This window comes from Mytilus galloprovincialis, chromosome 8, assembly GCF_965363235.1.
Source record: "Mytilus galloprovincialis chromosome 8, xbMytGall1.hap1.1, whole genome shotgun sequence".
Lineage (NCBI taxonomy): Eukaryota > Metazoa > Mollusca > Bivalvia > Mytilida > Mytilidae > Mytilus > Mytilus galloprovincialis.
The window spans coordinates 42,076,995-42,101,663 of NC_134845.1; the positions used below are offsets into that span (position 1 = coordinate 42,076,995).

The 24,669-nt window shown below is 32.2% G+C and overlaps 1 protein-coding gene across 5 annotated transcripts; it reads right to left on the bottom strand.

Annotated features, from left to right (window-relative positions):
- Nucleotides 1-956: 956 nt before the first annotated feature.
- LOC143041961 (nuclear factor related to kappa-B-binding protein-like) lies at nucleotides 957-24,547 on the bottom strand. Of its 5 annotated transcripts, none has more exons than XM_076214139.1 (25): nucleotides 24,424-24,547; nucleotides 21,471-21,630; nucleotides 21,227-21,304; nucleotides 20,601-20,656; nucleotides 20,115-20,182; nucleotides 19,388-19,515; nucleotides 18,486-18,607; nucleotides 17,638-17,705; nucleotides 17,091-17,222; nucleotides 16,295-16,425; nucleotides 15,676-15,766; nucleotides 15,261-15,468; nucleotides 14,553-14,655; nucleotides 13,612-13,738; nucleotides 12,865-13,051; nucleotides 12,434-12,494; nucleotides 11,362-11,536; nucleotides 10,173-10,279; nucleotides 7,161-7,284; nucleotides 5,798-5,880; nucleotides 4,908-5,349; nucleotides 3,985-4,461; nucleotides 2,945-3,133; nucleotides 2,351-2,614; nucleotides 957-1,465 (listed from the first exon to the last, which is right to left on the bottom strand). In XM_076214139.1, the coding sequence occupies exons 2-25, from the start codon at nucleotides 21,621-21,623 to the stop codon at nucleotides 1,023-1,025; spliced, it is 4,017 nt and encodes a 1,338-aa protein (XP_076070254.1). In that variant the 5' UTR covers nucleotides 21,624-21,630; nucleotides 24,424-24,547; the 3' UTR covers nucleotides 957-1,022. The 5 variants fall into 5 exon arrangements, with proteins under 5 accessions (XP_076070254.1, XP_076070256.1, XP_076070253.1 ...); XM_076214141.1 differs by having other exon boundaries at nucleotides 17,097-17,222; nucleotides 24,428-24,540; XM_076214138.1 differs by having other exon boundaries at nucleotides 24,428-24,540.
- Nucleotides 24,548-24,669: the final 122 nt, after the last annotated feature.

Sequence of the window (24,669 nt, forward strand, 5' to 3'; positions counted from 1 at the left end):
GATATGGAAGAAGGAATTTTGTCAAAATATTGCATTAAATGGTAATGTAGTTCATAAAGTTACAAACTCAGGAATTGCACTTCAAATTTGTCTCCATGGCTTAATGGTCTTATGGATAAAGTTTATTCTTAATCAATGCATCGTGTATTTTTGGATCAAGATCAATTTGCTAATTAAAAGTTTGAAACAATACTAAAACCATTCTTTTGTTTTTCTGTCCAGTGTATTTTGGGGCATAGCGTAATATAACCTTTCTTCCTGTACTGTTTATGATGTCGCTGTATGAAATCATCTATTATAAGTACAGCAACCAATAACAGGTGTAGGATTGCATGATTTCTTATCAGTGGGTTAATTATTAGGTACTATGGACTGCTTTCGACAGTAACTCATCCTTTATAATAGAGCATATTGGTAATTTTCTATCTGTTGTGTTTTTTTATTATCCAACATGACGTTATATTTTTATTAGTAAGAGTTATTTTCCTCTTTTAACTTTTCTTGTGTGTTCTTCTTAATAAGTACTTGGTAAGTTTTATCAACCTACAGATCATGCATAAAAGATATTGAAAAAAAAAAGAAATTTATTTGCGCTAAGTTTTCATATTCTTCTCCCCATTCAGGAACCTCCTCATGGTGGTATTTAATAATATTTTTTTTAATTTTTCCTTATTTGGAGAATATTGTGTTGATTGCAGATATTTTGATTGCTTGTTTGATATATTCACATCTTTGATAGACCCCATTTGATTTAGAGATTGGCATAACATATCGTCACCTGTCTATTGTTGCTGTTTTTATGTGTGCATGTTTCTGGTATTCTGTATTTTGGTGCCTCAACTTTTAAGAAAATGATTCGTTTTAAATTGTGTGTATGTTTCTGCCTCATTCAAATATAACCTTCATATACTTTATCCATATTTTTTTGGGTCCATTGACCTTAAAAAAATAAAGCATTCTATATATCTATTTCTTTTTTTTCCAAAAAACATAACAAATATTTTAATCAGTATCACAAAATATCATGAGTTTCCTTCTTTGTTATCACTGGTCTTTGACACTATCACATGATCACCATCACCTGGATGTGTGGTTGCTATGGAGACATTTCCTGTTGAGATAAGTTTATTAACAGTCTGAATCATGCCAACGTTTTGATTTGATTGTCCGGCTGCAGCACCTACTGTTGCTAACCGCATGCCAGCAGGTGGCGTTATAATTCTTGCATAAACAGGTGTAGTTTTATTTTTAGCACCAGCTTTCCCCTGAACAGCGGCAGTGTTATGAACAATTTGTCCAGTGGAAACTATATTTGCTCCAGATTGTTGAAGATTAGGCTGAGATATAAGTAATGTAGCTTGTCCTGGTTTTAATCCAGCTTGTTGCCCCAGCATTGTACGAACAACTTGAATATTTTGTCCTGGTTTAGCTCCTGCAGCTGTCATAAAAATGGGTGCTGCTCCACCTATAATAAGAAAGATAGAACTAAACTCAAGATCATGAAAATAAACAGAAAGTGGCTTTTACTGTTAGGTTCTTCTTTAATGCTATGCTGAAACTCAATTTTAAGTAACAAATTTGAAGATTTTGAATTACTGACCAAAATATGAAAATTATATCTTTTCTCAAGACACAGTAATTTTTTTCCCAACAATATCATTCAATTAACATATGAAGTATATTTTTCTAAGCAGTAAAGTGGTTCCCCTTAAACTGACTTTAACACACACTTTTGTGACTGAGGGGACAGGGCCATATAATCTGCATGGAAATATGACCGGATTTGAGTAATACAACAGCTTACCAAATATCACTGACTTACCCTAAGTGGTTCATCTTAATTCGACCTAAACATCAATCCTCAACATGAAAACTAAGCAAAAGTTTCAGTTCATAAAAAAATAATATCCATGGAAATGAGATGAGCAATGCTAATTCAAATGCATTTCAAATTTCATTGACATCCTAGAGGTTCCCCTTAAACTGACCTAATCACTAATAAAAAACATTGTTTACGTCCCAAACTACCTGAAACATCATCCATATTGCTCTCCTGCATGATTTCACAATGCTGAACAGAAGCTATGCCTTTAATATCAAAATGCAATTTAATCGGTCAGCATATACATATCTTTCAGGTGAAACGAAATGTGTTTATGCAGTCTTTTACAAATTAATTTGGAATGTGTCTGATACTAAAAAAAATATATATAAAATCAAACGTTTAAAATAAGTGACAATTTAAGTTCCTAATTTTACATTAGGATTTATACAAGACAACACAAAGTACAAAAGTGCTAATACATTATATACACCACTAACATTATATTAAATAAACAAGAATAATTACCATGCTGAGTTAATTGAGATTGAGATACGGCTGATCCTGAGGGTACCAGAAATTGTGTTGATAGTAAACCAGACTGTCCAGCAGTAACTACTTTAGTCTGGGGGTTGGTTCCCTGTCTGAGAGCCAGGTTACCAGGAGTTAACTGAGTGACCATTATTCCTGGATGAGAAGGGGTCACAACCTTTTGTTGACTGACAGAAGAGGAGACACCTGTTGTTATGACAGTTGTCAATGGACTACCTGTTCTGTTGGCTTCTGAATGCCCTGTAAATTGGAAGATTTTCTTTACTTATTTTTCCTCTAATTTACTAATTTCTCTTCTAATTATCTAACAGAAAATGAACAGTTATAACCTACAGTCCTTCACTATCTTGATATTCTAGGATTGATTAACGTACAATATTCTAGGATTATATGGTGGAATTTGAATGGATTAAACAGGAGAGGACACAATTGCTTAAATTTAAGTCATAATATCTTCTATAAGTCAATAAATTTGACCACTGGAGTTTTATTGTATTCACAATTTACTACTTCAAACAAACAAAATAAACTAGCCTACAGTCCTTTATAACATAAGAATTTGTTAATTACCTGATACAGGGGATTTATTCTGTGCCAGGGTCATAACCCCTGTTCCTCCAGCCTGAGGTATTATGCTTATGGTGGGAAGTCCTCCCTGTATGAGCCCCATTTGTTGCTGACCTTTCCCTGCGATATGTACAATTTGACCTCTTGGTTTACCAGTTAAATGGATTGGTTTTCCAGCCATCACGTTACCACCTAATAATGAAAAAAGAAAAAAAAATTCAATGTTGCTGCCTTTATTATCTTTTTATCATAAAATCTAGTCCATGCTATGGCTAACTAATAATCACATGCTATGGCTAACTAATAATCACAAATGCATGATTCTCATAAATAACCATTACATGTGGTTCATAAGTGTTTCTTGTTTCTCATTTTTTATATAGATTAGACTGTTGGTTTTCCTGATTGAATGGTTTTATACTACCAGTAGTAATATTTGGGGCTCTTTATAGCTTGTTGTTCGGTGTGAGCCAAGGCTCTTTGTTGAAGGCTGTACTTAAACCTATAATGGTTTACTTTTATAAATTGTGACTTAGATGGAGAGTTGTCTCATTGGCAGTCATACCACATCTTCTTATATCTGATAAAAGCACAAACTATTGACAAATATGTCTATAAAAAAAACTTTCTTCTGTATTTGTTGATCTACTCCTGGAAATACATGTATTTTCTATACAAACTGGTTTGGATATTATGGAAATGACCAAACCATTGGGGATCATTAGGCACTTTACAAAAATATCGTGATTTTTTCTTTCATAGAGGTTTCATATGAAATAATCTAACATTTATGCATGGTTGAATTAAGGAACCTTTAAAGTGAGTCTTCTAACTATTTATCAGTGGGGTTTTTTTTTGGAGAAGTCCTAACTGTACAAAGTGCTAATTCTTGTAATTTGATCTGTGCCTATTTCTTAATAAACTTTATCATCAGATTCTTCTTCTTTCAGTTTCCACACTTCCTCATAATATTGATGACTATGTGCCATGCACATTAAATGCAAAGACTTATTAAACTTTGGATAATATTTTATACTACTTACCTTGTATTTTTAGTGTAGCATTGGTTAAAGATCCTTGATTAGGGTTCTGGGCTCTTTGAGCAGCTAAAAGGTTACTGACATTGACCATCTGGTTCCCTCCTATTTGTTGTACCAGTCTTGCTACTAGAGGGGCACCTGCTCCTGATGACTGGATCAATGAAGATAATGAAGTTGCTGTCACTACACCAGATTGTGGAGTGTGTAATCGTGTTGGGACAGGTGATCCAGGAGTAGGGGTCCCAGCAGGAGATTGTTGAGGAACAGGGGAACCAGAGGAGGCTTGTCGCTGTATCAACTGTGGCCTTATAGCTGAAGCTAGACTTTGAGTAATAGCTTGCGATACTGGAGATGAGGCGTCTGCAACTGAAGCTTGTAAACTTTGAAGTATACTGAGTGGCAATTGTTTGAGAAGATTCTCTCCTTTGAGTTGTGTAACATTTGTCGGCTGGGGACTTGTCATATCATTACCAGATTTTGCTGAAAAGAAAAATCAGGTGAACATCACCAAGGAAAAGTTTTGAAGAAGGACTTGATGATAAGCTCACTTTACATGCCAATTGAATTTAAAATAAAAAAATTATAAATCTAAAAAATAAAATACTTCACAAGTCCTTCAGATGTTTTAAAGACATTAGCCTGTCAAATATCAGTATTTCTGTTTTTGAAAAACATCTCTTTATATTTGATTAAGGGCTTTAAATTTTCTTGCAATTGATGAAAACTGATAAAATTTAGAAATCTTATATATATATGATCATATGTCAAAAATGAAATTTTGCCCTTTATCTTTCTCAGTAGTGCCATTGCTTGTATCTATCATAAAAACTCATTTATTTGTAGAACTAACCTTTCAAATTGATAAAATAATACTACAATATCTAGATCCATGTTGCAAATGTGTAAATTATAATGGGATTACTCACCTAATTTAGCAGCATTACTGGCTTGTTGAGCAGCTGCCACTTGCTGTAGCTTCTGTTGAAGCTGTTTCTGTTGTTGAAGTTGTTGTAACTGATACTGTTGAAGCTGGAACCGTATCGTAGCTCCAGTCGGTGAGGACATTATATTAGCACTTGTCACTTGATTAGCTCTGGTAGAAGCTATAGTTGTTATTGGTAAGGTTACATTCACTGAACTCTGGGTGGCATTGGCAGCAGTGGCATTCTTTAAGGCAGCTGCCACCGTTCTGGCTCCTACATTTGATGCCCTGGGACTCTGGTTAACTAATGGGTTATTGATTTTTGGACTTTGAACAGCTGAAGACATGGGTTGTGGAGAACTAAGGGACTCTGGGTTACTATTTACACTAGTTTTTAGACTTGTGACAGTCTGTGCATTCTGTTGGGCTGCAGTATCTTTTAATTTCTGAAAAAGATAATATCACAAAAATTCAAATACACTTTCAACACTGACATGTTTTTCAATTACTTATTTATTTTTTTGGTTCATTTTAGTATGAAATCATGATGAAAATGATTACATGGATTACCTGATAAATATAAGCAATAATATTGCTGTTGTGCTTGGTTTATTAAAGTATTCACAAATTGTAAAGAGGCTGTTCACAATAACATCAATTTAATGTTACCTTGTATTCAATAAGGTTTAAAAGTGACCCAGGGGGTCAAAATTCCCGTCAATTAGGTATTTTATTATTTCATTATTGAGGTTGAATTGAAATAGAACAGTTAAAGTTATGATGGTGGCACCTCAAAATAAAAAGTTTAAACCCTAACAGGCTCTATTTTGCTTGTACTAGATAAGCTGACCAACTAAGGGTTTCAATGTTACACTAGCTATTTCAATAACTTACAGCTTTGCTAGATTTGGGTTTACTGGTTTGTGCTAGAGATTTCTTTGCTTTCTGGGCAGCACCATGTGCCTGGTGGATTCGTTCTGAAAATTAAAATGAAACAAGTGAAACTGCGAGCTACTGCTCACTGATGATACCCCCGCCGCAAGTAGATAATATTAATAGTGTAAAAATATGCAAGTGTTCGGTAAACAGGAAGTTATTGAGTGATGACTCTGAAAACACATCACACGGTATAGCTGACTTATATAAACCTTTAAACCAAATTTCAGAAATCCTTGTATTGTTGTTCCTGAGAAAATTGTGACGAAAATTTTTAACTTGGCTATCTTGGGTAAAATCATACAAGTGTTCGGTAAACAGGAAGTTGTCAAGTGATGAATCTGAAAACGCATCACACGGTATAGCTGACTTATATAAACCCTGAAACCAAATTTCAGAAATCCTTGTATTGTAGTTCCTGAGAAAAATGTGACGAAAACTTTCAACTTGGCTATCATGTGTAAAATCATACAAGTGTTCGGTAAACAGGAAGTTGTCGAGTGATGAATCTGAAAACGCATCACACAGTATAGCTGACTTATATCAAGCCTGAAACCAAATTTCAGAAATCCTGGTAGTGTAGTTCCTGAGAAAAATGTGACGAAAAATATTCATGGGACGGACGGACTGACTGACAGACTGACGGACTGACGGACTGATGGACTGACGGACTGACGGAAGGACAGACAGAGGTAAAACGGTATACCCCCCTTTTTTTCAAAGCGGGGGTATAATTAAAACAGTGTTTACTTTGATGATTCATTGTATTAAGGATGAGTGTTGCTACTATAATCATTAGATTTTCAATTCCTTAACCCTTTCCTCCATAATGACGCTTTTTGACGCCTGTGTAGTACCTCAGTTGAAACACTTTGACTACAAAGTGTCTGCAGTTGACTTAATAAAATTTGTATCCAATATGAAAAGGAATATCATAGGAATATCCGACTTAAATTTATTTGATGAAATATTTGTTTTTCGCAATGCCTTAATACTTTAAAGCATATGTTCAGCATTTTATTAAAAAAATCCTATGCGAATCAAGTATGCAAAAAAAAAATTTCAATGGAGGAAAGGGTTAACCAAATTTGGGAAATATATCTTCTAGTAATAAATAATTGTTGTAGTGTGAATTTTTTCTGTCATGTAGAACTTGCAACTCCTATCGACCTTCAGTTTTGAAAAATGTGAATTTTTATATTCTGAATTCAAGATACACTGATATATTTTTTACCTTAATAATAATAAATAACTAATATGCTTTTTTTTTATTAAATCACAAAACTTAAAATATTTGATTAAAATTTTTTTTAAATCTTACCAAATTCGTTTTCTGTTCTGTTTCTGTGGAGATAGATCCACAATTTTCTATTGACATCATATTTAACACAAGGATCCTTTTCTGAATGCAGTCTGTCAAGAGCACCACTAACTACCACATTTAACTGAAACAGGCATCTTTAATTACATATACATTAACCTTGAAATATAAAATTTATTAATACTAGTCTAAGAAACAGATACAATGTGAGGCTTTGCTGAGCATTTTTATCCTCAAATTTAACAATCACAATAAATAGTTATTCTCTTTATACTGCAACTCTTACAAATGAAATATTGTGGTAAAAATCATCAATTTTGAATTTAACTGTAAGAAGTGAAAAATCGGGAATATAAAGAAAATACGTCATAAATTACACACCAGTGTTCTCCCCAGAAATTTTGGATAGCATCACCTTTTGCGTAAAAAAAAATAACTGTATTTTTTTTAATGTCATTTGTTGCGTCGCGTTGATGCTCTATTTCCTTTATATGTTTTAGTTTATATTGTTCAATTCATAACTGAGAATACAATTAAACTATAACCACAAAAACAGTTGTTTCAGTTTATGTTTTCTTTATTCATTTATAGTTACAGAATTATGTTTTTCCTTTTGTGCCAAACAAAAATAAATATGTGGTTTCAGTTACCCAACAATAAGTCAAATGAATGAATGGTTCATTATAGTGCAACCTGTATATATATACAAAACTAAATATCTAGTACACAAAATTAACTATTTTTTATATTATATTAAGTAAGATAAAGTAGCAAAAGTAGCAAAAAAAAAATCAATTTAAAAACTTTTTTTATCATGTTTATGAAATTCATTGTTTCATGGCACTCAATGAATTAGTCATAGTTGTTTCTTATCTTTACATCAAAATGATATGTATTTTTATCAAAGTTATCTAACAAATAGTCTGTTAATGCGTAGTTTTCTCTCTTGGTATATTTTTTCTGTCTACTGTCCATCTGTTGTCATTATTGGGAAAATGCGGATTTTTGTCATATCTGGTCCGGTTCCTATCCGTAGTTTACACAAAAATGTGCAATGGCGGCCGTAGAAAAATTTACGAAAATGAGTCCCAGAATAAACATTGTTTGACAAGAGATTGTGAATGAATAAGACGCTTTTAATGCATTAAATGGATTAAACATAAACTTAAGCCAATTATGATAACTTTTTAAAGAAGTATTGAAATTATTTTAGCTCTAAACCAAAATTCTCGCTCTCGTATTACCGGAAGAGAAAAAAAGTAATTTTTGGAGAGTTTAAAAAAAAAAAAAAATCGTTTCAATCTTTGAAATTTCGTAATACAAAACATAGATTTCGAATTGTTTTGTGATTGCATTTTTCCATGTCGAAATTGGTGTTTGCAGACACGTGGTATTAGTCATGTCACAAGTGTCAGCTTGGGATATTCGCATCCAAACAGTTATCACCCTGAGGGCAATTAACACCTAGCTATTTAATCTCTTAATTGCCTTTAGTGTCCGACTTAAAGGGATTACAATTAAAGGCGATATAATTTTTATGATCATAATCGATAATAGATGAAAGTTCAAAATTGAGGACAAGTAAAATAGCATCTTCAAAATAATTATAGCGTCGCGGGAATAATTATAGCGTCGCGGAAATTATTATAGCATCACGGTGAAAAAATATAGCTATAGCTAAAATGGCCTGGGGAGAACACTGCACACTACGGAAACACATTGAAGATGTCATAAACAAGACAATATACGGTCAGTGACTGTATATTACAAATGGTAATATTATCAATGCAATATGAAGGAAGTTTCGGTATTAACATGAATTGATGATTACAGAATGAAATATACAGTTAACTCTCGTTTTCTCAAACTCGGTTGACTCGAAATTTCGGATGAGTCGAAGTTTTCACGTGGTCCCGAACTTTATTCCATACAAAAGTATGTAATTCGACTCCTGATGAGTGGAAATTGGATGAGTCGAAATTTCGGTTGAGTCGAACTAAATTTACGGTCCCAAGGTTAACAAAAGCATTCAAAATTCATTTTTTATCTCGAACTAATACACATATGTCAAAACATGACCTCCGGGATTTTTAAATATGGATTGAAGAGTTAATCTGACAATACACGTGTAATTAAATTTCCGGTCACTGAACACTGTATTGATTTATGACATGCTATTTCCACGAGTGTTTACCTAAGATTATCTTTTATAGAATTTTTGTAAATAATTAGTGATACATTGTTAATGTTCATGAAAAAGTATTTAAAATGTTTACAAAACAATTAATTTGTAATTTACACTAATGAGCTTGGGTGTGTATAAAGTGAAGATTATGGCTTCCGTTGATGATCACCTAAAAACTACTCAAACGGCATTTTTAATCTTGTTATATTTTCTTTTGAAAAGAAAGAATTAGATAAAACAAAATGAATAGAAATCAAATTTTCTTAAATCTCTTGTATCCGAGAATAAACAATTTTGTCAGCTATAACCGACCTGAATAACGAAACTATCGATTGGAAATTACTCTCTTGGAAAAGCCATAGGATTTTTTTTTATTTGAATAAGTAAACAAAAAATGTCATTATAATACTAAAAGACTGTGACATACAAATACATCAATCTGATACTAGAATATCGATCCCCTTGCCATAAACACCCGGAATTATTTTAGCTTTACCAAGCTAAGCAAGAGTTGTGTCCCTTAGATTGTCGAACTTCCGGTGTTCGTTTGAGTCGAACTACGTGTATCTCGAAATATTTCTCTGGTCTGGCTGACTTCGACATAACGAGAGTCGACTGTACTTGTTTTATTTATTATTCAAGTAAAGTCTGAAATCCTAATTTAAGTTTTTTAGAACAACTTTTTCTTATTTCAAGATTTGAATGCTACTTTACAAAGATCATATCTTTTTCTTTCTCTTATAATGGTTTATTGTTTTTTAATTCTCTGTGCAACACTGTTTTTATTTTAGACGATTACTTTTGTATCTTGTATGTAATATTTATACCTGTGCATCAGTTACACCTGGAGCTAAGTACTGAGAATCTTTTAATAATTCACAAATATCTCCTCGTGTACCTTCACCATTGGGAAGTCTAGCAGAGGCATCTCTTACTGAAAAATAATTGTAAAATAATTTTATATTTTCTCTTGTCCATTATTTTCTTGTAAACTTTGTTATAACTGATTGATTCCAGTTCACAAGGCTGCAAAAACACATTTCTGCATTAAATTTGTCAAGGAGACAAAGGGAAGGTTTTGTTTAAAAAAAAAAAATGACATATGTCTCTATCCTTATAGGGTCACATCTTTGGCCTTGAGTTTGCCATTAGTAACATGTATCTCATTGGCAATCATATCGCATCTTCTTGTTTTTATATGGGGACGAAGTCCCCTATTACAGTAGAAAATTCAATAAAAAAAAATTTTTTTTTAAATTGGGAAAATTTCCTGAATTTTTCATTGAACTAATGAACTCAAAAACGTTCAATTTTATTTTTTTTTGTCGCGTTTTTGAATATCTGGATCTGCGCAGAAATCTACTTCCATTTCCGGTCTTGTTTACATGAAACTTTGAATAAAATGTATATCTATCAGTCGAAGAAAGGAACTAATACTAATTCATTTTAAAAAAAATGTTTGTTATAAAAAAACGTTACCTGATGACAGCGTTTCTTTGTTTACATTGAATATGATGTCATAACTTAAATAATGTCACAACAAAAATCCCTAACAACAGAACCAAAATCGGAAACGTTATGGTATTTCCGTTTCTCTTTTTGACATTGTTGATTTAAAAAAAAAATCATAGACTTCGTTCCCATTCACAGGTAATGCCTGCCTCATATTATCATAGAGCTACATTTACTTTTGTGTTGCTTATATTGGGTTAGTCTTTTATGTCACATAACAAGGGAATCAAACTGACAAGACACAATGAAATATAAATATACTGAGATCATACAAATATCATGTTTAAAGAGTGTTTCAATAAAAAATTTGCTGGACAAAAAATGTTTAAACATATATCAATGATGATTGACTGTTTTTGACTAAAACAACTCAGCACAAAAGGCTATAGTGCAGCAAGACTTCACATGTCTTTGAATTTATAGAAGTAAATTTACACATGACAAACAATTCATACATTTATGTAGACTTACAATTTTGTTCGAGCTACCAGTCAATTTACTTACCTAGAGTTAAAATAGTAACAAATGCAGGCCTAGAGGACACCAATAATGCATGCTCCCGAGCTTTGTTTAAAGCACTTTCTTTAGTATAAACACCTTTTACTGGACCAACAACAGATTCATATCCATGCAATTTATATGTAAAAGACTTATGGGGATTTTCAATTCTCCGTCGCTCCTAAAATATAAATTTAAGTTTATCATATATATGCTATCAACAAATAGATCTATAATTAGCAATATGCTCAACTATCAAACCTTTTAGTTACTAAATCAGTTATTTTTTCTTTCATTTGACATATATATAAGAGCTAAAGAGTATGCTTTCAGTACTTACTCAACATCACTTGACTTTGGCCATGTATAGTGTAATTACTTCATTATAAGTCCCAAATACCTATTTCATCAATAATATCTTTGAAAGGGCACTTGTTAACACACTTCAGAAGTTCAGATTGAGTAAAAGTAAATGTTATTACTCTTTGATAACGTCTTTACCACTATTGTTTTTATGTAAAACTATATCAGAAATATTACTGATTCTGACTTTCTATACAGAGTATGTAGTAATAAATGTGGTTATTGCTGCCTGTTGTTGAACACTTTTTTTTTAATCTCAAATTGAAATTGCTAGCATGTATTTTTTTAATTGCTTATCAACTGACATTGCCCTCAAATCTCCTTTTATTCATAAAAAAATGAAAGGAATTCATTTTCTTTTTGATATGATTAAAAGGAGACGTGGGGTATACTCCAATAAGACAGCAACCCAACATCTTAAATAACCAAAAGACATCCATAGGGCAAGATACAGTAATTAGACTGGATACATTTTAGGCATGACCTTAAGGACAGATGCACATTACAGCATGAACCTTACCAATTAGAAAACATTCAAGTTACATTATAACTTTACATATAGGGTTCTGTGCTTTAAACTAATTATTCATTTGTCTTCTACTTTTCTTTTTTTACTCTCAATTAGTGCCTTTTTGTGTGATATTATTTTCATTGTTTTCATTGAAAATATATGATCTTTAGAAACACAAATTCTATCTTTTTAATTGACTCATACCTGTTCCCTAAATAATCCTTTTTCTTCTTCAGTAGTGGCCCGCACCACAAATGTTGTCTTTCTACAATAAAAAAGACATACCTAATTAAAACTATTAAGAATGCTAGAAACATACATAACTTATATTTTCATGCTTTGTTCAATATGTTTGTTTGTCTCTGATATGCATTGTACTCTACTGTTGATTAAAATCTATAGGTTTTCTCAATTTTGATTCATGATACTATGCATGCAACACCTTTTTTTTTTTATAGGAGACCCATCTCCTAGATTTCAAAACTTAATATTACAATTAGGAGGCAAGAGATAATATCCTTAAATTATTTAAATGCATACAATCAGTGGATGGTGAAAGTATCCACCTCTTTCATCTAATTACTTGGTATGATCTGATAGGAATGATTAATTTCTTTGACCACAACAATACTTACGATCTAGGAGGTGGGGGTGATCCATCTCTTCCATCTTCCTCTGTCCCTGTTAACTTTTTGTTAGTCATCCAATGTTTAAAAAATTGGGCCAATTTATCATCAGAATCTCTACCTGCACCAATCCAGGTCCATTGCTGGGCCCTTTCTTTATAATCCAAAAATGGCACAAAATTATCAGGAACTGCACCTACAAGAATCAAAATTCATTAATTTCTAACACATTTGTAATATATCTAGCGGTTTTCAAACTGCATCTTCACTTTACAATCATGGAATTTTCTAAAACAGGTGCCCCTTAAAGATCTTGGTCAATTTTCTGCAGTAAAATGTGATTTTAAATATCATCAAAACTTGCATAGTCAGGATATTCAGATATTTATATGTACTGTATGTTTTATTTGGTTTAGTTTGGTAATATATATATATGAAAGATGGCAAAGACATGAACCTTACACTTGTTAGGAATCTGATTTCTGTCTGTTAAGAAAAATATTATTTCATAACTTCTTTTATTGTATAAACAAATAAAAAACTGCATTTCATATGAAATAAACATTAAAGCTTTTTTCCTTCTTTATATGAATTTAACTTCAAAACATTTATTGCACATTCTATACTACATAAAACAGACCTTTCTACATTGGGATCGACCCAACCAAAATGAAATGAAGTAGCGAACACACAATACAGTTCAGAGAACTTGAAGGCTAAGAACTTTAGATTGATGTGAGATAATTTGAGGTTTACCTATAAGTTCTCCAGCTAAGAACTTGAGTGCTGAAGTGACAGTATCAACCCAGTTAGTCTCCAGTTTTGTCCAGGCCATTGAACTCCAACTGGGAGATTCTTGTAATTCTCGTACTTTTTCCTCAATCTGTTAAAAGAAAAGTCATTATAAATATTCTAATTAGGAAATTACCACTCTCTGTCGATTAAAACAAAGTTCTTAATATTTTTTTCTGTCAAAATGTAATTTTGCATTTGTTTATAATAAGACTTTTTAACTGACTGCAAAACAGATTCTCAGGTTGAACAAGCATTTCATCAGCATGGAACCTGATGTATTAAGAAAGAATCTAGTAAATAGAATTCCTTACTCCTTAGCTAAATACAAATTTGTATATATATAAAAAGTAAAATCACAAAAATACTGAACTCAGAGGAAAATCAATTCGGAAAGTCCATAATCACATGGCAAAATCAAATAACAAAACGCATCAAAAACGAATGGACAAAAACTGTCATATTCCTGACTTGGTACAGGCATTTTCAAATGTAGAAAATGGTGGATTAAACCTGGTTTTATACCTCTCACTTGTATGACAGTCATATCACATTCCATTATATTGTCACCGATGCTTGAACAAAACAAACAGACACAATAGTCAATAATATATTGAAAATTAATAAGGGACACATATGAAAAGTTGCCTTATTTTGACATTAAAAGTCCCATAACTCTGGAATGACATAGCTTATACATTAAAATCAAAATGAGTTTTTTTTGACAAAGAAATGATGAGTGGACTGACAGACATAAAGGCATATAATATACCATCAAGCATCTATGACGGGCGTATAATTAAGTGACATTGTTTATCAATAAACAGAATTAACTTATAAATGAAAAGAAATATGTGGTATCATCAATTAGAAAGCAACAAAAAACTTAATGACTATCTGTTTACCTTGGCAGTGCTTCCTTTACCATCTGAGAAGTCTATCAACAAATCTCTGACCAAACTAAAGAAGTTGTTCTGTTTTGCAATTATTGTGTTAGATCTATAGGATCTGAAAAATATACAGTACCAATTTTATGAAAATGTATGTCAGACATTACAATATCTTTTATCAACAATATATTTTATTCACACAGACACAGAATTAAAATTTTCTCATTAAGTAAAGTCACTAATTATTTCAGCTTGCTTATCAATGATAAATTTATATATATACATTCATGTACTAATATGAATCCTTCACAACCCTAAGGGCTGTCCTATCAAAGCAAAAAGAGGTGGGTGTCAAAGTGCCTTCCCTGGGTTCATTATATGTTTTAATGCAACAGCCCTGATCACAGGTATATGTGCATTGTGTATTGTGTATAGCAATAAACAAGAATGTGCCCCAGTACACTGATGCCCCATTCGCACAATCATTTTCTATGTTCAGTGGACCGCGAAATCAGGGTAAAACACCAATTTGGAATTAAATTTGTATGGATCATATCATAGGGAACATGTGTACTAAGTTACAAGTTGACCTTCAACTTCATCAAAAACTACCTTCACCAAAAACTTTAAAATGAAGTGTGGAGGGATGGAAGAACGGACACAAACCAGAAAAAAATAATGCCCATAAATGGGAAAAAATAAAAATAAAAATTGAAAACTTACTCAGGAAGAGAATATTCCGACATATTATCTATTTCTGTTTTGAAGAAGTTGTCTCCTATTCCACTTCCCTCCTCATCGGTGAAATTAGATCTACTTGGAGTTGATTGTTCTGATCGAATATCTTTTTCTTTTTTCAATTTTTTCTCTGCTCTTTCCTTCATTCTTAATTTCTTCCGTTTACTTAATGACATACTTGAATTAGTAGAAGCTACAAATAAACAACAGCACATCAAAATATTTCATTAAAATAAAAAAAACTGACATTATTAGAATAACTACTTTTGAGTGAGTCAATAATCACTATCAAATCATATAATCACTATTTATAAATTCACGGGAGGTAAAATTTTGTTTATTTATCTTAATAACAAAATAATGGTGAATTTTACTCTTTAGTCTTTTTATCAGAACTCACCTGGTTGTATTTTAGGACTTTTCTTGTGAGCCTGACATCTGGACATTATTTCCTCTAGAGTAATGTTCTGTATGTCCAATTCTGGACATTCCTACAAGTTTTAAAAAAAAAAATCATTATATATGCTTTTTCACTGACTCACCAAACATTTGTTGCTAATATATTTTCACTTAACTAGTTCTGAAACTAACTATGTTTTATATTATGTATATGTTATCTTGTAACTTCAATAAATTCCCTTAAGAAAAAGAAACATGATTTAAGCTTTAAAGGCTACCACTGATACTACAAACCATATAAAGAAATGGCAACTAAGATCAATTTCACTCTCAATTCCCCAGAATTAATTACTAAAAATCTTTTTTCTGAATCACAAATATATAACAACATAAATTTGGCTGCTTTACTTCCAAAAGGTACAAAAAAGGGTTACACCATCCATGTGTAGTTACAGCACATAAATTTAAATATTAATTCTACCCAAGGAATATTTAGAAGTATCTTTTCAGCTTAAATTTAATTCTACATATGAGTCATACTGCCCTCTAATCCAGACTCTCCACATATCAATTACTAATTGTGATATTGTGATTTATTTTTGCAATATCCCAATGCTTACCATTATATCACATTCCTTGTGCTTTCTTCTGTGATTTTTAAGAAGTTGTGAGTAGTCTTCTTCAGTTACATCTATAGGACTGATAGGTCTTTGGTATTTTGCATTGGAGGGACCTTTGTGTTCTTCATCGCCTACAATCAAAGTAAAATTATATTTCGTAAAATACTTCTTCATTTAGAATTTTGTTCTTTCATCAATTCTAATTTCTAATATAATTTAAATCATAAATTTTTCAGATTTTTTTTATCTATATCAAAGATTTTTCATTGAAAATGAGAAATTGTATACAAACATTTGTTTATTCCACATTAGTTATAGGTTTAGGGTAGGGTTGAGAGCTCACAAAACTTATTTTACCCCGCTCCATTTTTGCACATGTCGGGACCTCTAGCATTTGTTTGGCTTGTGTGTTTTTTTAAATTTTGGTTCATTTGCCTGTTTCAAGTGGGGCATCCATTTTGCTGAGCTACTATACATTATTGATTAGGAGCAAGCTTAATTATGCCTCAGATTTGGGTTTTTCTGGCTGCTTTATAGACCCATTGTTGACCTTGTGTTGTTTTCTGTTCTTCAGTCAGGTTGTTGTCTCCTTTGACACATTCCCATTTCCATTCTCTATCTTAATTCAGTTTAATGCAGATCAGAATTCTAAAAGGGTTATGAGAGTGTATACAGCCATACCACTACTAATAATTGGTTAAGAAATATTCCCACTTCCATTCCAGATCTTTATATTCTGTTAGGAATTGACATATTAAGTGACACAACTCCATCTATTTTTTTTCTGGACACTCACACTTACTTGTCAGATCACCATTCAGTGAGGGTTTAACATCATACGTAGCTACCACACTGGGTATGGTTGGTTCTGGAGAAGGAATTGGACACAAAGATTTAAACAACTGCTTCTTACTTTTCTGTGCAGGATCTGTAATCAAGTATATATGTTAGTTTGAAATTCTGGCATTCTTTTTATATCATTTAAAGCATCAACTATAATAAGCTATCTTTTTTTTTCATTTGTAAAGGGGCATAACTCTAGAGAGATGAAAGTGACACCACTCAAAAATTGAACTTGATATGTGTTTTGAAATAAGCAATGTGTATAAGTTACATAACATTTGGTTGTGGCAAACTAAATATAAAGAACAGAAACTAATTTTGGGATGTACAGACTTACAATGGTAAAACTTACTTCAACCTCTGCTACAGTGGAGGCATAAAAAAATAGTTTGAACAAATATTTTATTTCAGAATGACAGAAGCTCAGGAATAAAAATCTTCCTATGTTCCATAAAAGCTATCACATATTGTTGTTAAAATAAAGACAATAAAATACAAACTTGTATATTCTTCTTCCTCTGATGATGTATCTTCTACACCACACTCCTGTCTCACTTCTTTTAGCAATCTTAAATTCAAATTACAATAAGACTTGTCAATTACAACATTACAGAGTTTTTCGATAAGTTGATGCAAGCAATCTTGGATTGAAAAAATGCAAACTGAAATTCATAAATTATGGCGTTACGTACATAACAACAATATTTTTTTAACAAAGCGCACAAAAGATTATGCATCTCCATGAAAGTTAAGAAAGAAGATTATTTAGTCTTAGATGCATGATTCTTTTATTAGTTGTTGAAGGCTTTGGACTAGCTGTCAGTTGGGATGTACAAGTACCTGTCCACATCCACTTGTATTTTTCTCCATCTGATGAGTTAAGCCTTTTTCAACTGATTTTAATAGTTCACTCTTATGTGCTGTTATATCACTGTCCCAGGTTAGGGGAGGGTTGAGATCCCGCTCACATGTTTAACCCGGCCACATTATGTATGTATGTGCCTGTCCCAAGTCAGGAGCCTGTAATTCAGTGGTTGTAGTTTGTTTAAGTGTTGCATATCTATTTTTGTTCAATATTTACATAAATTAGGCCGTAAGTTTTCTCGTTTGAATTGTTTTACATTGTCATTTCGGGGCCTTTTATAGCTGACTATGCGGTATGGGCTTTGCTCATTGTTGAAGACTGTACGGTGACCTATAATTGTTAATTTCTGTGTTATTTTGGTCTCTTGTGGAGAGTTGTCTCATTGGCAATCATACCCCATCTTCTTTTTTTATACCTTCCTCGTATACACAAATCTAAATCTAGAACTTTTACTTTCAGTATAATAATATATATAAGTGTTACCTGTAGAATTTCTTTCTAGATCTATGTTCTATAGTTTTTTCTTTAGGATCAGGCTGCGGTGGTTTGTGATCAAACTTTAATCTTTCATCTTGTGGGAGGTTTTTCATCTGACCCAAGACTTTCTATAGAGTAAAAGTAACAAGTATCAAATCTGAGTACATGTATTAGAATTAAAGATCCCTCTTATTTTTTGTGCCATACTGACAAAAACCTAAAACAAATGATCAACTGGATTCATCTCTAAAAGAGAAATAAATATCAGACATTTGAATATACCTTTGCAATCAGGAAAGAGGAAGGTATAAAACTAAAAAAAATATTTCTGTGCCAATAATTGTATGAAAGCAAATACTGTTGATTCATTTATTGTCATGGCCCTCATGGGTACCAATTGTCATGGCCCTCATGGGTACCAATTGCCATGGCCCTCATGGGTACCAATTGCCATGGCCCTCATGGGTACCAATTGCCATGGCCCTCATGGGTACCAATTGTCATGGCCCTCATGGGTACCAATTGTCATGGCCCTCATGGGTACCAATTGCCATGGCCCTCATGGGTACCAATTGCCATGGCCCTCATGGGTACCAATTGTCATGGCCCTCATGGGTACCAATTGTCATGGCCCTCATGGGTACCAATTGTCATGGCCCTCATGGGTACCAATTTTCATGGATTGTGGATAACTAACTTTTCGTGGATACTTGATTTTGTGGTTTTGCCAAAGTCTGCACACAACCTGTGAGAAATTTGTTTTCCTCTACCTAAAAAATACATGAAAATTGGTATCAAACGAATAATAATGAATCCAAAATATGTTAGTGAGGCTTTAGTACTTTTATTTCAAAAGATTTGACATGTTATATTGTTTTCCCTAACTATTCCTGTTGTTTTCCACCCACCTGTCTTGATAACAATATATCTCTCAACAAATCACCATAATATTTCTGTTGTCTGAACTCATATTCACGAAATTTCACATTTTTAATCATTCCACTGTATCTTGCTATGTCTGGAGAAAAGAAGCCACCTGTCAAAAGAAAATAAGTTTCAAGTAGCGTTCTTTGTTCCTTGACGTCAAACAGACTACAGTATTGAAAATTTCATTTAAGGTTATCAGAGTCTTTAATTCCAACAATAAAAGTAAGTGACAAAATCCAAGTGTCATTTTTCTAATTCAAATTTCTTATAAATAATAAGTATTCTTTTGCTTATAATATGTAAAGTATGCTCTATAAGTTGTCAATACAACAATGTAAATATAAAAACCTAGAAACAAATTTGTTTTTCTGTAATGAAAAATTAATTTGTACCAACTAATGGGAGATAACCCCTACTTCCTTAAAACAAATGTTATACTACAGAAAACAATAATATTACAGATTTGTGTAATATTACATTTTAATGTAATATTACAGTTTTCAGTAATTGCCTGGACTGTGTTTCACTCATGCTTTGTTATATTTGTGCATAGGTAAGAGTCTACTGTCTACACAGTAATAACCTTCTAAGAAAATCACAATTAATTTTTGGAAATCATTTTTCATTCATAAAAAGTACAAATCTTTCAAATATCTTCCAGTGTTAACAATAAAATTTAGACTGTTGAATCAAATAAGGGTAGTTTACCTTTTAATTTTGTGTGGAATTGTTGTGCAGGGTTTCCAAACTTAATGTTCTCTCCACTAAATAGTTTCCTGAAATAATGATATATCAGACAACAATCAAATTATTATCTTATTTATATGAACGTACCAAAAAGTTGCAGAACTACAACTATGTAAATATTGCCATTGGGATACCAATGCTATTGTATCGAAGTTACTAGTTAGATACTTATAGTGTCAAATTATTCAAGTCCTCAAATTGTGATTCCTGAGTTATAAAGCACAATGCTAAGCTGCTCAATTTAAGAGTTCTAACTTCATTTAATACTTGCAAAGATGGATATTTTACCTCCTATATCAATTAACATACCTCCGCAAAAATTAAACAGACATGCTGACAGAATTCTGAAATAGTTTAAAAAGTTGTATATAAAATATGCATATATAGCTTTTGCTAGGTTAACCTGTCAGAGTTCAAACCCATTTAATTCATACTTTAAACACTTACTTTACTGTTAATTCTTTTTCTTCTTTATCTTTTTCAGGAAATGATGGAAGGAATTTCTGAAATAACATATATTTGAAAATTACAAGTACAGGAATATAAAGTTGAACCAGGTTGGTGTGAAATTTTACATACATACATGTGTATTTCAATATCGTTACATGGGTTTGTTAAAATTGTAATTTTGCACTTTTCTCTGTTACATTCATACAAAGTATATTGCTCAAAAATGCTTTTAATCAAGCATTGCTTCCTCAATCAAACAGACCACTGAACATGGTTTGGAAGATTGAACTGTTTTAATACTGAAGTATGATGATTAATAGATGGATGATCCACGCCTCTTTCAGCACTACTGGATATTCAGTGGCCATTAGATTTAATTGGAGTAAGAAGTCGCAGTGCCCTGACAGAACCATGTTCTTTTAGCAATAAAACCAAATTCCTTGGCAATTAAGACTAAATTTAAGCTCACCTGCCATGTGCCTGGGTTTGAACAAAAAACCTCTGCATTGACAGAATAGCACTACAGTAAATTTTGCATCTTCACTGACACATTTTTTTTAAAGCAGTCAGGAATAAGTATTGTCAATTTTCAACAAGAAAATATACCATAATGCAACACTCACCATAAGATGTTCTCTCTGTGCTGGATTAAGTGCATTCTTCCATGTATCAACACTCATTACCTCATCAAATACATGCTTCTGAAATTTAAAAGTCCAGCATTAAAATATCATTCTATTACTGTCAATAATTTATATATCATGTATAATCTGATGTCAAAAGTCGAAAATGGTCTATTTATAATCAGAGAATCAAATACATCATGCTCAACTAAATTATACAACAATATCAAATCTAAGTCAGCACCTGTTCTGTTAAAGCTTCAGGCAACATGATTTCTTGCTTTCCAACTAAACATTGTTCCAATTTCTTGCCACCAAGCTTTGGAGCAGCACATCCCCAGCGGCTGTCCTCTTCTTCCTCTCCAGAGGGATCCCACATACCCTCATCTGAAGACATTGTTTACCTGAAAAACACAGGTAAATTTAAAAATATAACAATGTATACTACTTTGATAAATAAGAAAAATAAATCAGGAATGTGCCCATTTGGCAGAGATGTTGCTCCAGCTTACAAATCATAAATCTAGATAATTCTACAACAGTAAAAGTGACACCACCAAAATTCAAAATTTATCTGTCTTTTGACAGTTATGTTGTAATACACTAATATGCATTGTGCATAAGTTTCAAAACATTTGGTTGAAGCACAATAAAGTTAGAGAATGGAAACAAACAATTCATCAATGTTTCCATTCATAAAGGGGCATAACTCTGGAACAGTAAAAGTATCACTACCAAAATTCAGACCTAATCTGTTTGTGTTGTAATAAGTATTGTGTAAAAGTTTCATCTCATTTGGTAATTTTGGTTGGGGCAAACTAAAGTAAGAGAATGGAAACAAACAACTCATCAATGTTTCCATTTATAAAGGGGCATAACTCTGGAACAGTAAAAGTATCACCACCAAAATTCAGACCTAATCTGTTTGTGTTGTAATAAGTATTGTGTAAAAGTTTCATCTCATTTGGTAATTTTGGTTGGGGCAAACTAAAGTAAGAGAATGGAAACAAACAACTCATCAATGTTTCCATTTATAAAGGGGCATAACTCTGGAACAGTAAAAGTATCACCACCAAAATTCAGACCTAATCTGTTTGTGTTGTAATAAGTTTTGTGTATAAGTTTCATATCATTTGGTTGAGGCAAACTAAAAGTAAGAGAATGGAAACAAAAAATTCAGCAAATTTTTCCATTTGTAAAGGGGTATAACTCTAGAACGGTAAAAGTGACACAACCAAAATTCATACTTGATCTGTATTTTGCAGTAATAAGAATTGTGTACAAGTTTCATATCATTTGGTTGAGGCAAACTAAAAGTAAGAGAATGGAAACAAAAAATTCAGCAATTTTTCCATTTTAAAAGGGGCATAACTCTAGAACAGTTAAAGTGATGCCACCAAAAATGTAAAATTGATCTGTGTTTAGTGGCAATAAGAATTTTGCATAAGTTTCATAACATTTAGTTGAGGCAAACTAAAGTAAGGGATCATAATACATCCCATAAACGATGTTTAACCAGATGCTCCCCAGGGTGCAGCTTTATACAACCGCAGAGGTGGAACCCTGAACGGTTAGGGCAAGTATGGACACAACATTCAAGCTGGATACAGCTCTGAATTTGGATTGTGATTAAAGGGACATAACTCAGAAACTGTAAAAGTGAAGCTGCCAAAAATTGAACTTAAACTGAGTTAAGAGGTTATAAGCATTATATACACATTTCATTAAATTTAGTTGAGACAAACTTAAGTTAAGAGACCAGAAACTTGAAAAATCGAACTTGTAAAGGGGCATAACCCTAGAATGGTAATCAAAGTGCTTGTAATCACTGAATGGTAAAGATTGCTTTAATTTATCAGTTGGTAGTAAAGTGAATATTGCATTGTATATTGTATATAGCATTGATTTAAGTTGATTCAACTTCTATTCTGGACAAAGAAAGATAACTCCAATTTTCAAAGAAGATTATATAAAGCATTGGTTTTAGTTGATTCAACAACCATTCTGGACAAAGAAAGATAACTCCAATTTATTGTCTTGAAACTACACAAATGCTTGTTTTTGACCCCTTTTTGGCCCCTTTTTGGCCTCTTTTTGGCCCTTTATTCCTAGACTGTTTGCCCCATAACCCTTAAAATATATCTCAATCTTCTACTTATGGTATTAAACATTGTGGTACAATTTCAGAACAATTGAAATACTTAGACACTAGATAAATGCTATTTTTGGGCCCTTTGGGTCCCTAATTCTTAAACCTTAGGGACCATAACCCCCAAAATCAATCCCAATCGTCCTTTTTTGGTTATAAACATTGTGTTAAAATTTTATTGATTTCTATTTACTTATACTAAAGTTATTATCCGGAAACCATCTGTCGATGTGATACCAATTTATGACTGCAAAATTTTAATTCAAGTTCTTGTTTCTTAATGAGTTACACAGATTGACTAATGAAAGGTTAATCCTTGTTAATGACATGTATAAACAATTAGTCCTTACTGTGACAATATTACATTTAAGCATTGTGAATATGTACGGAAAATCCAAACAAACATGAAACAAGGTACAAAATAAGGATAATTTTTGTTTTCAATTAAATGGCCCTATAAACAGCTTAAATCTAATGATTAAACATAAATAGAGATGATGAAAAAAAACAGAGTTTTACAATAACTGTCTATACATAAGTATGATATATAAAGGTACATGCATGGATACTGATGTACATGTAGGCAGCTCTTTATAGGGGGAAATTTTTAAAAGGAAATCTTATTCTTAACAATATTTGAATTAACTTTTTATTACAGTGCGCATTAAGCTAATACAAAGTTGTGTATTAACTTGTCTGTTTAATGTATAAAATAACTGCTCCATAAATATCCTGATCCAAATACCACTTTTATGACATAATTTAGAGGCTTCCAGTGGGGATTCCAATGTATATCATGCCGGTTCGACGCTTTTAATTTTCATTCAACAGTTATGACATTGGCGTAACGTGTACGAAAATTTTAAAACTAAGTTAAAGTTTTATGTTAGTTCTTTTAGAGGTGATGTCAAGGACCATGCATGCTTCCAAGAAGGAAATAAAATGATTGAAACTTGAGTTTTAGACAAGCCTTCACTCGGTAAGAATATGACAAAAATACTCATTATGCCATTGTTATAATTAAAAATTAACCTTTTTGTCGTTTTACCTACAATATTTTCAGTATGTAACCGGTATGCACATGGAATTCTTCAAAAAATGTCAGGTGTTTCTTCATACAAAATTTAAACCGGAAGTTATCATTGGCCATCATGGTTTCTTGTTGGGTGCAAATTCTTTTATCCCATTGGCTGACGAATGATAATTTAAAATATTTATTGTCAGATTAGTTCAGATTACTAATTTCGTAATTATATTCTCAATTGTTTAAGTTTGTTTTGAATTAATATGTAAA

Bases quoted from the DNA above. Each gene is read 5' to 3' on its own strand.
- LOC143041961 (XM_076214139.1), bottom strand. From the start codon at position 21,623: ATGTCTTCAGATGAGGGTATGTGGGATCCCTCTGGAGAGGAAGAAGAG. The intron at 20,183-20,600 runs GTAAGTGTTTAA...TCATTATTTCAG, and splicing joins GAAAAAGAATTAACAGTAAA to GAAACTATTTAGTGGAGAGA. The intron at 5,350-5,797 runs GTAAGTTATTGA...TATCTTTTTCAG, and splicing joins AACCCAAATCTAGCAAAGCT to AAATTAAAAGATACTGCAGC.